The sequence below is a fragment of the Saimiri boliviensis genome, chromosome 2, assembly GCF_048565385.1.
Source record: "Saimiri boliviensis isolate mSaiBol1 chromosome 2, mSaiBol1.pri, whole genome shotgun sequence".
In the NCBI taxonomy this organism is placed as follows: domain Eukaryota; kingdom Metazoa; phylum Chordata; class Mammalia; order Primates; family Cebidae; genus Saimiri; species Saimiri boliviensis.
In genome coordinates, this window is record NC_133450.1 from 166183499 (window position 1) to 166197326 (window position 13828).

At 39.8% G+C, this 13828-nt stretch overlaps 1 protein-coding gene and 1 long non-coding RNA gene across 2 annotated transcripts in view; one reads left to right on the top strand and one right to left on the bottom strand.

Annotated features, from left to right (window-relative positions):
• Positions 1-13828, bottom strand: part of LOC141582836 (uncharacterized) — a 452087-nt gene that overhangs the window by 252452 nt on the left and 185807 nt on the right. The gene's annotated exons all lie outside the window — the stretch shown is intronic.
• LURAP1L (leucine rich adaptor protein 1 like) overlaps positions 7178-13828 on the top strand; it is a 39955-nt gene continuing 33304 nt past the window's right edge. The window contains exon 1 of the mRNA XM_003928160.4: positions 7178-8214. Coding sequence (XP_003928209.2) covers positions 7921-8214 — 294 coding nt within the window. The 5' untranslated portion in view covers positions 7178-7920. The remainder of the gene's footprint in view (positions 8215-13828) is intronic.

The window sequence follows — 13828 nt, forward strand, 5'->3', positions numbered from 1 at the left end:
TTTCTACGTTTATATATACTTACCATTGTTTCACATTTGCTGACAGCATCAGTATGGGAACGTGCAGTACGGGTTTGTAGCCTAGGCCGTCTCCGATAGCCTAAGTGTGCATTAGGCTATCCAATCTATTTATGTGTAAGTACACTCTATGATGTTTGCACACCAACTAAATCACCTGTGATTCATTTCTCAGAATATACTCCTGTTACTAAGGGATGTGTGACTCTCTGTGTTCAGAAGCAGAACTCTTAACAGTTTTGAAAGAGGGATAATGCCCATTTGTGGATAATGGATAAAACACAGATTTGTGAAAAAAATATATATAGAGAGAGGGAGAGACGAGGCTTCTTACTATGTTGCCTAGGTTGGTCTCAAACTCCTGGTCTCCAATGATCTTTCAGCCTCAGCCTCCCAAAATGCTGGAATTACAGGTGTCCGCTGCCATGCCTGGCAGAGAATAAAATATAATTTAAGACAATTCGCAGCTTTCTCACTTGACACCAGTGGAACATTGCATGACTGATTTTACCTCTTGGAACTTCAAATGCATCTTAGTAGAGGAGAGTTAATAACATTCATTTCCCTGGGTTGTTATGAGAATTAAGCAGTACAAAACCTGTAAGGCCCTTTCATAAAATAGTGCTGACTACATAGCAGCTCCCTTTGTAACCAGTACTTTGTCAGTTTTTCCCACATTATTTTATCATAGTGATTTATGCTACTTTGGTGTAAAAGTGTTTTCTGATTTTAAAAAGGTACCTGTTGATTTATCAGATGAATATGAGCAGTAACTATCTTTCTTAATATTTTTAAGACCTAATTACAGTATTTATCTTTTACAGAAGATGCATATATTGAATATGTCTCATGATCACAAAGTATTCTCATTAAATCACACACACTTCTGAAAGAAAATCACATACATACACACACGCAGAGAATGAGGCTGGTTAGTATCTTAAGAAGGCTAATTTTCAAATGTAGAGTAATGTTCTTAAGTCATAAGACTAGGATCTGCAATTCTCGTATGCAGAGTTCTTGAGTTTTAACTCCCAAATAATATCAGCTAATTCACATATGTCTTGGCATAGAATTTCTGTGTTATTTTCAAAATGAAAAAAATGCATAAAAAATTTTATTCCTTATTCTCATTCTTCCAGGGCTTCTGAAAACAAGTTTTGCACATCCTTCCAAGCCTACAGAACCAAAGATAAGGAGAAGCTAGGAGCCTGAAATATAAAGAAACTAGATACATTCATAAGACACTGTCGGAAATGCATACTGATCACAAAATTGAGAGGGACATTCAAGAGGGAATTTTATAGGATGTGCCACATCCTGAGGTCAAAAAGATAGTGGAATATTATAGCTCCCTTTAAACCTCTTAGACACCATCCTCTGTGTACTCACCATTGCTTTTCTCTACCTTCAATAAGGTTACAGTTTCAATTGCATAGCTTCTGTGTTACATTTATGATAACAATATTTCAAAAAAATCTGTCAAATCCTTTTTAAATCCAAGTTCATAGGATTGCTTTTAAGCTAGGAGATAGAAATGGAGTATTTCTTTCAGCTCTTTTATGTTTATTTGAATGATTGTACCATATATTGTGGGGCACATCTCAAATACAATTTTAGACATCATCATTATATTTGGTAAAAGATATCAAAGGTGTGTTGTATGAATTATGTCTATGACTATGTCACTGGATGGCAAAATAAGGATGTCTCTGTGACTAGTTTTCTAGCCCATAAAAGCACATTTTTTTTAAAAAAGGCTAATAGTTATTTTCTAATTCATAATGTATGTAGTGATGTAAAGTAGCCTGTAATTTTTAATACTTTTTTTGTGATTAAGTAAAAGTTTGTTATCTATTCTTTGCAGTGACTTTACGTGTTCTTGGCTGCTTTCTTTTCTTTCTTTTATTTATTTTTTGAAACAGAATCTTGCTCTATCGCAAGGCTGGAACTTGGCATACTACAACTTCTGCCTCCTGAGTTCAAGCGATTCTCCTGTCTCAGCCTCTTAAGTAGCTGAGACTACAGTCACGCTCCACCATACACAGTTAATTTTTGTATTTTTAGTAGAGACAGGGTTTCACCATGTTGGCCAGGATGGTCTCGATCTCTTGACCTCATCCACCTGCCTCAGCCTCTGAAAGTGCTGGGATTAAGAGGCGTGAGCCACCACGCCCAACCTTTGGCTGCTTTTATATCTCTGTCAAGTAAAAAACAAACTATGAAACAAAAAGATTATTTCAGCTATCTCATATTTTCAAATCCTCATAGCTAAACTACACCTCCAAGACCCCACACCTCTCTACAGTGTTATGATTTGAAGTCTGTCCCCTACAAAAGAGATCCTGAAATTCTAACCCTATGATACCTCAGAATATAACCGTATTTGAGAAATGGGGTTGTTGCAGTTATAATTAGCTAACTTAATCCAAAATGGCAGGTGTGCATATAAGAAGAAAGAAATTTAGACAGAAGCACAGAGGGAAAATAGCCATGTAAAAACAGAAGCAGTGATTGGAGATATGTAAACACAAGCAAAGGAATGCTGGGTCTCCCAGAAGATGGAAGAGGCAAGGAAGAATCCTTCCCTAGAAGCTTTGGAGGGAGCATGGCACTGCTCACATCTTGATTTCGGACTTGAACTTATAGAACTTTAAGACACTAAATTGCTGTTGCATGGTACGTTGTTATGGCAATCCTAAGAATCTAGCATAACACAGGTCACAAGTTCAGTAATCTTCCTGCTTTCTGACCTTGGGATTCATTTTCCAAAATTATGGCTCTGCCCAACCCTTAAACTTAAAACTGCACGTTTTCTGGCTTTGAGTCTTTCTTTCTTAACCATAATTAATGATCACCCTCCAATAATTTTATGAAACACAAGTGTCCTGGTGCCAACCAATTCTAGTGTGCAGAGACAACTGCTAAATTTTTGAGAATTCCGCAAACTGGTTCCTAAACACAGCCATTATTTTTAAAATTGCATTGTATAAGCTTTAATACAGGGAAACTAAAACAAAGTTCATAAAGAATAAAAACTCATCACTTCCTAATTACTTGAATACATTTTACTACTCTCTGTGCCTACTACTCTTTATGCTTTTGAGGTTATTTATGTGTGTTTTAAGTGCATAGTGGAAAGACTATGTAATGCTGAATGACTTCCCATTCTTTCCCAACTCACACTGGTAGCTTACTATCAGCCATGATGAGAGTATTTACACCATGAATGTTGCTAAAAGCTACAAATCAGTTATTTTTATATTTTCAGAGAGTTAGTTGCAAACATAAACCAACACAGCATTGAAATAACCTAGCAAGTCCATTCTATAGGTCAAATTGGAATGGCTGTAGAGGTTAGCTTAAGAGATCTCTTTTCTTGGTCCTGCATTGCACCTTTCAGTAGGAATATAGAGCTCACGATAACAAGAAAAAGCAAATGAAGGATGCTATTACAAATAATGAAGGCAGAGAGATTTGACAGGGATTGTGAAGAGGGGATAAGGAAGACTTAGATGCTGGTGACCTACTTTTAGTATTGTCTACTAAATCCTCAGGGAAGTGTTTAGCTCTGATTATAAATATTAATTAGATTTCAATTACAGATTATTTAAAGGGTCTATACACCTTAGAAAGAGATTTCAGATAGATTGATTGTTAGGTAGATATAGAGATAGTAATATGTATATATAACATTCTCATGTTCAAGTGGTTCAAGTTGGTAATAACTAGATGATTTCACTTAGTAAAACAGACCTAAGACAACTATAAAATTATAGGTAAATTAAATGACTCTATAAATAAGCAGGATAAAACCTTAGTAACTTTAGCAGATACGTAATTTCACCGTATATGGATAGGGTCAACATTCTTTAGCTTTGCTGTAACATCTTCCTTGTTATGCATATAAACTGAATAAAAATATTTGTAGAAGCAGCAGCTCTACACATTTAAAAACAAAAAGTCAAAGAACCTGATACTCATTAAATAGTAGCTTCCTAAAATTCTTAAGGGTAATTTGAGGCTGTTGGCTGCTTGATATTATTCTGCATTGTGGGGAGTGGAGTCTCAGGTAAGAGACTCCTAGCCCTTGAACTCTGTGCCAGTAAGAGCTGGGAATGCTGCAAACTTGCAATCAGTGCCAGAAAGAAGGTGGAAGGCCTTTCTTCTTTTAACCACAGCAGATGCCAACAGCAGATTAAGGAGTGTTGTTACCCACACTACGTGAAGCCTTGTTGAGTCTACTCTTGCTGCAAATACTGGGTCTCAAACCAGGAAGTGTTCTAAGTGTGGAATGTGTGAAGTGTGCATCACATCAGTCTGTTGTGACTGAGGCATTCTTTCAAAACCTGTCATCTGAGTCCAACAATGTTCTTATTTAATTATCCACCAGTTGTTTACTTTTTTAAAAAAGATAAATAGGAGGCTCCCTTTCCTTCTTCATGAACATGATCTAACTAGGGAAGAAACTCGGTCTCTTAAAGTCCTCCACAGTTTCACACTCATTTAGATTCCTTGTGCATTTTAATAGAAAAAAAAAGGAAAATCTAGCTCACGCATAAGGTGGTCTACAAAGGAAGCATATAATAAAGTATAAAAAATTACAGCACAAATAAAAACAATACAATAACAATTTTTACAATTTTACTTTGCAATGTATTAGGCTTGGAGAAATACTGTGAATTTAGATGGCTGTTAGCATGGCAAATGCTATTAATCAAAGAAACAGAGGTAGTTAGAGATGGACAAGAAAAACAGGAGCAGCAACACAGCACTGCTAAGAGTGATGACTCAAGAATTTTTCCCTGTCTTTCTCAGTTCTCCCTATGTTCCCTCTCCCACTTGTTGCTGAACTCACTTCTACCCCAAGCCCCCATCGTGGACTTATTACTGCAGAGACTTCTCAACTGATTCCCCAAATCAAGCTGTCATTAAATTATTAGGCTAAGAGCAATTGGAAAACATCTCACATATTTTTATCCTTGTTGTTTGTGGGCATTTTTGTCTGTTTTTTTTTTTTTTTTTTTTTTTTGAGTCAGCTTCTTACTCTGTCTCACAGACTAAAGGGCAGTGGTGCAATCATAGCTCACTGCAACCTTGAACCCCTAGATTCAAGTAGTCTTACAGACTCAGTCCCCGACCCCTGACCTCTTAGTTAAGACTACAAGTGCATGCCACCATGCCTGGGAAATTTTTAAATATTTTGAAGAGGTGGGGTCTCGCTATATTGCTCAAGCTTACATAGTTTCTTGAGAATCTTGAAAATAAACAAAAATCATGGTCAAGAACAAAAGTAAAAAAAAAAATTATTTCCAAATAGTTTGAGTATGAAATGTCCCCAGATTAAACCACATAAAGCAGTTATGGTATGATTAACAACAATCTATTATAGACCCATAAACATTCAATGATTTTAATATATTCTGAAAATTAACTAAAACATCATTCAAAATGTCTCCATTTTAAACTAAAATGTCAATAGGCATTTAACTGAAAAAATTTTGAAGGCTTGACATACTAAGCTTTTATTCAAAAGTTTTCATTTGTTTTATATTTCACAAAGGGTTACTTTACTATACATCACATTTTTACTCTCAGATGAGTTTCTTCTGCAGACTTCCTTAAAAAGCAAATACACACACACACACACACATATGTTACCTTCAACCTCAAATACTGATTTTATAGTCTGTGATTCATAGCAAAGGAGGTGTCCCATTTTTCTATATTGACACATGATCATTTGACAGTTTTTTTTTTTTTTTTTTTTTTTTTTTTTTTTTACTGACCAAGTTCAAGCTAGATATCGCATCTATAAACTGCTCTTAGCCCGATGCTGAACTTTGTAAGGGTTTTGTAATAATAAACTGTTCTTGACTGAAACACAAGCCTTTCATAATTACATGTCACAGTGCAATTCTTATGCAATGAGCTTGTGGTTTTCCAAATTTAGGACCAAGCATGTAGTTTTATCAGTGAGTTGAGATTTGGTCTTGTTTTCCCTGGATTCTATAAATGGTAATTCTAATTTTGAAATGGGTCACCTAACTTATAACTATTTTCTTCATTTCTTTTTAAGAGGGAGAAATAACATGCAAATTTCTACCATGTTAATAAGAAAGTTTAGCAATTTTCTCTCTGACAGGAAATATTTCATTCAGAAGGCCTATGTTTCCTCTCTGTATTAGGTTTCCTAGAGTACGATATGATTAAAAATAAACTCTGAGATGTATATACCTATGTTCTTTCAAGTGTACAACCTGAGTGATGTCTCTGGAAATAGAGCCTGGGAGTGATCAAGAACACAAATACTTATTTGTCACAGAAATAGAGGGGTCCATACTTTGAAATATTTCAATGAAAACCAAAAATTGTAGTTTGCTAGATAGAAATTAGTATCCTCTACTTAAGCATTTTTGAAACAAACTCAATGCTGATTCAAATCTGTAATCCATGTAGCTCATTATAACTTGCTTGGTAGAAGTATCTCAGATTAATGGATGGTACAATTGTACAAATTAAAAAATTATACAATTTTTCAAATATACAATTAATTGTACAATTTGTATCATTGAAAAATATCTATAAATTAATTTATAAATTATCAAAGAGGAAAACATTTTAAATTGTTATTCCCAATTTTTTTTCTTATATTATTAAAATAAAAGTAAGTATCTCAGCAACTGTTCCCTCTTAAAATTCCACTGCTATCTCAGCAGTTACACTAGTTATTCTGGTTATTTAATTCTTCACTTTTGCTTGCAAACTGTAACAGTTGGTAGGATAATTAATTTTGATTTTACATTTCCACTGAAGTTTTGATGAAAACTGTTTCACTCTTTTTATTAGTATAAAATTATTAGGAAAGGCTTCTAAAAAGAGATTTTTTTTGTTTGCTTTTCCTTTGAGGAAGGTAGTGGGATGGGAAAAGAACAATACCAAATATAAAGTCATTCCTCTATCTCTTAGTTTAAAACCTGTTTTAAAGGTTGTAGCTACCAGGCAATTTAGTAGGGAAAACTGCAAAATCAAATACCCTAATAATACTGGCACTCCTAACTAAAGCAGGACATTGAAACTCTACTACTAGCGGCAGGGTTGGGAAAATCCGCTTTACTCTTATTGTCTGTGATATACGGTACAAGGGTTGGCCCTGGTTTGGTCCACCTGCCAGAGGAGTTTAAAGTTTCCGAAGCTTAGAGGAACACAATGACTTGGATCAAACAGCCTAAATGGGAAGAAGGGCATTTTTGCTGCATCAAGGAAGCCGTTAAAATCCTGCTAAGCGAACTAGCTCTTTTTTATGCGTCCATGCACAGGACCGAATTCCTCTTTCACTGACCGGAGATTTCTGACAATCCAGGATATCCCGAAAGCCTGGAGACATATGGCTGGAAAATGAAACGACCCAGGACATCGTTTGTAGCTGCATTATTATTTTGTGTCGCGTAGTACCAGATGGGCAGTCAGTGAACGGCGCAGGGATGTGAACGGACGGTTTAATAATGTGAAATTTTTCCCCTGGTAAAACTAAAACAGATCTCATTTCCCTCTCTTTTCTTTCAGTGCTTGCTTCCCCCCCCCCTCCCCACCCTCTGCAATATCAGTGAACTCAACTTTGCAGTGAGGTGGCCAAAAAGAAAGAGAATGAGGCGGTCTAGACCATCTTAATGTCGGAGGAGCTGTGGCGGCCGGCGAACTGCAGCTGCGACCCCCCGTGTCCTGTGCGGATTTCAGGGCTGACACTGCGCGGGTGGTTATGGAGAGGACGGTGCCCCGGAGCCGCGGAGGATAGAGACCCTGGCGCCCCGAGAGGTCTGCTGATCTCGCGGCAGCCTTCGAGGCTGTGGCTGCCTCTCGTCTGCTTCGTTTTATTACCATTATCGCCATTCTCGAAAAGTCATGGAAGACAGCCCGCTGCCAGATCTCAGAGACATCGAGCTGAAGCTGGGGCGCAAAGTACCTGAGAGCCTAGTGCGCTCTCTCCGTGGGGAGGAGCAGGTTCCCAGGGAAAGAGACACGGACCCCCGCGGAGGGAGCGGTGGCGGCTGCAGTAGCAGCAGCAGCTGCTGCAGCTTCCCTCCCTCCTTGTCGTCCTCCTCTTCGTCCTCCCCAACCTCTGGCTCCCCACGAGGTAGCCACTCCAGCGCCCTGGAGAAGCTAGAAACCAAGCTACACCTCCTCAGGCAAGAGATGGTGAGTATGATGCGCCAGCCACAGGGGCCGGGACCTGGGATGGGCCAAAATATGGGGCGATTTCTCAGGGGTTGGGAGAGAGGACGGCAGGGGCTGCAGAGCCGAGCGCGAGCGCGGGCGCGTGGGAAATGCTGGGTGGAGGAAGGCGCAGGGGGCGCTCAACCGGAGGCAGCTGCAGCGAGGCTTGTTTACCACGGACTTTGCTCGGTCACGATTTGCAAAGACAGCACAGTGGGCTGAGGGCTCCACTCTGTGTACTTTCGGACAGCGCTGAATCACTGCGCTGGGCTCTGCCTAGTTAGCTGCCAGCCCGCAGCCTCTGGAGCAGCAGCCCGCTGAGAGTTTGCAGTGACTGCACCCATCTAAGGCCTCCGGTGTGCCGTTAATACTTCGGGTAGGTTCCAAAGGTGGCTCAGTCCAATGCACTTACTGCAAAAATACTTCCTGGTTTGCCAGGAGGTGGCGTGGCAGGGTCCTTGGGAACCTCCCTCCTAGCTCACCCTTCCACCAGTACCGCTCCGCCCTCCCTCCCTTCTTGGTGCAGCAGCAGCAGCTGTTTCAACAGATTCTCCACAGCTGGTTCTGAAAACAATGGCCCACTCGTCCTTGATGTACTTATGAATAGCTTGTTTCACTGTTTTGATCCCTACGAGCAGGTGATCCCCAGGCCAAGAGATTTGCTAGGGACCATCTCCTACCCTTCTCCCTCAAGTCTCAATCTGCAGTTGTTTTCCCTGCTGTTTGCAAACGTTAGCCTAAGCATAGGATGAGACAAGTACAAGGTTAAGAATATTCACTCTGGATGCATTTAGCTTAAGACACTTATTTACTTGTCATGAGCTCTTGGGCATGTCACTTCACTTTTGTAGACCTCCGTGTATTTCATGAGCTGGTTAGAGAAAATGATCCCTCCCTAGGTCCTTTGAAGAAAATGATCACAAAGCAAAAGCATTTCCTACCAGCTTGGAGATGAGGAAAATTGTAATAGTGGGCCTCAAAAAGAGAGAATACTTTCATTATATTAACTTCACAGTTGCTTTTGACTTGCTTCAAAGTAGGCTAGGAGATTTCTAGCACTCAGACAGAAATGCTGGAAATCATTTCCATCATTCTATCATGTAGTTATCATAGAGTTCTATCATTTGGCGATTATTATATTTTAGGTTGGATAATTAAGGAAAACCCTTAGGTATGTAATGGAGAAGCTGGAAAGTGGAAGGTATCTTGATGAGTTTGAAAAATAGATGGAAAGACTAAATGGGAAAGATGACAAAGCAACAGGTCACAGAGTGCCCGATGCCATATCACAAAGAGCACACATATATGTTGAGACAAACAGGTAAAACTATTTTTCACAGGAAATGTGTCTTGTACAAGGAATTAAGAATGTTGCTAACTATGCAAAACTTAATATGAGAGAGAAAAACTTAATATGAGAGATAAAGACATCAAGGAGATGAGGAAAGTTCACTCCTAACCATGTCTTCTGTAATTTTGCCCTTGGAATGTTCATATACTCACTTAGTCTAATAAATAAATCTTGTTGATACTTATTTTCTTACTCAGTAGCTCACTTACAGCACAGCAAAGGCAACAGTGTCATTTTGCTGGAAACTCAGACACAACTTGGAGTGTTCATATGTAACTTGAAAACAGTAACATTCCCCAAAACCCATGAACCCCACCCTGCCCCAAGGAATGACTGGTATATATATGAAGATCATTTTCTGACAAAAATAATTACATTCCATTTAGGGTGCATAATCATGCTGTCCTTTAGAGAAACAACAAATGCTGTGAGAATTTTTAAACTGATGATGTTTATTTCCCTGATAATATAAGAGTACACCTTTTACCTTCCATTGTGGTGACTCACAATGAGTCTTTTTTATAGGTTGGTGCAAAAGTAATTGCTGTTTTGCCATTACTTTTAATGGCAACCACAATTACTTTTGCACCAACCTAATATTTATTAAGACTTCAGTTTTTTGAGACACAATTTCTGAAACTGGGATTCATGATGGGAGTCTCTAAGGTCTCTGATAATTTGTCACATTTATTGTTCTTTGGAGAGTATTTCCTCACTACTCAAATGGTGGTTCTCTGGTTTGGCAGAAGCTTCATAAGCTTTGGAGCTAGGTAAGCCAGGGTTTCAGACAAGTCTAGAGCAAGTCAGGATATCAATAAAGCCGAGTAGGATGTCAGGGCTGCCAGTCTAGATAGATAGACTTTTAGCTTAGCTTCCCTGGCAAAAAGGCTGATCCAGCTCTCTGTGGCCCTCATTCCAGTCTTGGCTTTTTCACTCACTACTGCGGGGCATCAGACAAGTTATATAACCACTCTGAGACTCAGCTTTCTTGTTAACATAGGAATAAAACATATCCTAAGGCAGGCGTCCCCGAACTTTTTACACAGGGGGCCAGTTCACTGTCCCTCAGACCGTTGGAGGGCCGCCACATACTGTGCTCCTCTCACTGACCACCAGTGAAAGAGGTGCCCCTTCCCGAAGTGCGGAGGGGGGCCGGATAAATGGCCTCAGGGGCCGCAGTTTGGGGATGCCTGTCCTAAGGCATTGTAAGAATTCAGTGAAATAAGAAAAACAACTATTACATAGGCATTTAAAACAGTAAGAATGCTGGCAGTAATGAGGATTATGTCAATGACACGGGTTCTGTTGATCTTACAAAACCAGCCCTAGACGGATAATGTGGCTTTGGGACTGATGAAGATCTAGGCATCTTCTCCACCAGACTGACTCTATCATGGCATCTCCCGTGTCATCAGATACTCTCTGTAGAGACTCTGTTTCTAAATAAAAAAAGATAACATGTAGGCTTCCCTAGCTTCAGGTCAACTGGAAATCTTGATTTTTATTTTAGATTTAGCTGTTATCAAACATATGCTGTGTGCTAAGCATGCTGCTGATTGAGGTAGCAGGTATTAAAGAATTGTAGATCGTAACGTCAGGTAGCCCAGGAAATCTGAGGAACTGAAACTAACACAGTAGCCCACTTTATCCATGGGAGATATGTTCCAGGACATCCCATGGATGCTGGAAACTGTGGATAGTACCAAATCCTATATAGACTGTTTATTCCTTTACATAGGTACCTATTATACAGTTTGATTTATAAATCATTCAGAGTAAGAGATTAACAATAATAACTAATAATAAAATAGAGCAACAGTATACTCTTATGGGAATATTCTCTCTCAAAATACTATAATATTTTCAGACAGATGACTGTATGTACCTAAAACTATTAAAGCAAAGCCATAGATAAGGTGGTACCTACTATATTTGATTACTTTGGTGAGACTTTTCTATGTGTTGGACACTATACTAAACATTTTATATATATATCAACCTGTTTAAGTTTTATACTCTTTTAACTAAATGTAATTGTCACCACAGTTTTATAAAGCATTAAGCTTTATTGAGCTTAATGCTCAAGATAGTAAGGGGAAGGGCCAGGTTGAGGTTAGAATCTGAGATTTTATAAAACCATGGCTATCCTGTCACTTCTTACACTTTAGAAATCCCCTATGCTCATGTGGACACCCAGGAATAAATGAATATTTCTGCTCTTCTTCCAGAATTTCACAACATTAACATGTTAAACTATATTTTTGTTTACTGCAAGCCTTCCCAGGAGGAACAAGTACTAAACAGTCTCTGGCTTAGTGATACTCAGGATTTGGATGCACATAATCAAAAGTCATCTGGTTCCCAGCAATCACGATCATATCCTTTCCTTTTGGCCATTCTCCAAGGTCTCCAGTAGTACTTCTTGTCAGTCCACAAGAACTGCCGTGAGCAATTAAAGGTTCTCCTGACATGACTAGTTCAAGGCTTAGAGCTCAATAATATTCATGATGTAGGAATATCAAGAGCTTTCCTTGGCAGTATTTTAGTTCCCCAAGAGATTCTGTTCAGGACAAAATTTAGACCTTAGGTAACTCACTACAAAGAACTAGAAAGTTGGAATCCTGACACCAACTTGTGTTCATTCAAGCAGTACTTTCAAATTGCTGTTCTTCAAACAGGAGCTCAATTATCCTCCTCTTCTCAAATGATATCAGTTGCAAAGCAACTGGACTACCAAGTAGAGACTCTTGTTCTCTTACTCTACCCTAAAGGAACGAGTTTCTCTCTCTGTGCTGAGCTTCCTAGAGCTGGAGGAAGGGTGACACAAGCACCTCTGTGGCCATCACTACTGCAACTGTGCAGAGTCAGACCTAAAGCCAATGCAGTACTTGGTCTTGACGCAGGCCTTTGGAAACTGTTGCCTGGCCACCACTGATGTTTATTTAGGGTCCAAGGGCTCTTTAGTCAGCAGGTGGTGAATCACTCCAGGCGTCTTTGTCCCTTCAAGGTGGCGAGTTCCCTTCTGGCCCAGGTTGGGTGTAGAAATGCTGTCTGAGAGCAAGGGTATGGAGTCGGGAACTCTAGGAATTCAGAATCTACTTGGTGCTTTATTTTACTGCAGCTGAGCTGCAACCCTAATTCTGAGACAAAGTCTTTTTCACTCTTCTCTCTCATTTCCTCAAGCAGAAGGAATTTCCTCTCATGGCCACTACTGCCCTAGGCCCATGATGAGTGCTGCCTGGCTACCACTGGGGTTTATACCAAGGGCTCTTAGTCAGCTTTTGGTGAATCCTGTCCGGTCTGGTTATCTCCCTTCAGGGCAGTGGGTTCCCTTCTGGCCCAGGGTGTGTCTAGAAATGTTTGTTGTCTGGGAGCTAGGGCCTGGCATGGGGGCTTCAGGACTCTGCTTGGTGTTTTATTTTACTCTGGCTGAGCTGGTACCAAGTTACAAGACAAAGTCCTCCTTACCCTCTTTTCAAACAGAAGTGTCTCCACTGAAACCGAGAGCTGCTGTGTCTGGGGCTGGGGGAGGGGGTGACACAAGCACTCCCTTAGCTGCCCCAGCTGATGTCTCACTAGGTCCTGTACACCCTAAGTTCACCAGCTCTGAGCCCAGCACAGCACCAGAACTTGCTGGGGAAATTTACTCCTTGAAAGACCTAGGCTACCTTTCAAGTTTATTTATGACCTTAGAACACTTTAGCCTGCAGTGGTAATGCTAGCCAGAACTCCAATTTTAACTGCCGGCATACAAAATTCCCCTCTTGCTAGGTCCAATCTGAATGCTTCCAATGTGGGAACTAGCTGAATTCTTCCCTGTATTGCTTTGCGCTATGACAGTCAGCACTGAGTTCCAATGCAAAGTCCCATAATCACTGCACTCTCCCTCCCTCAAACACAAGATTCTCTCTCTTTCTCTCTCTCTCTCTGCTTGCTACATTGCAAGGAGACTGGGGAGGGGCTGTGTAAGCAATACAAGATGGTCTTTTCTACCCTCTTCAGTGTCTTTTTCCTTGATAGGATGTTAAAACCAGGTACTGTGATCACTCACCTGATACTTGGTTCTTATGAAGGTACTTTCTTGTTTAGATAGTTGTTTGATTTGATGTTTCTGTCGGGGTGACAATTGCTGGAGGGTTCTATTCAGCCATCTTGCTCTACTTCCCTCATGGCTGACAATGTTGTGTGAATTTTCTCAGGTCTTTTTTCATGTCTTTGCCTGCATATATATGCATTTTGTATACT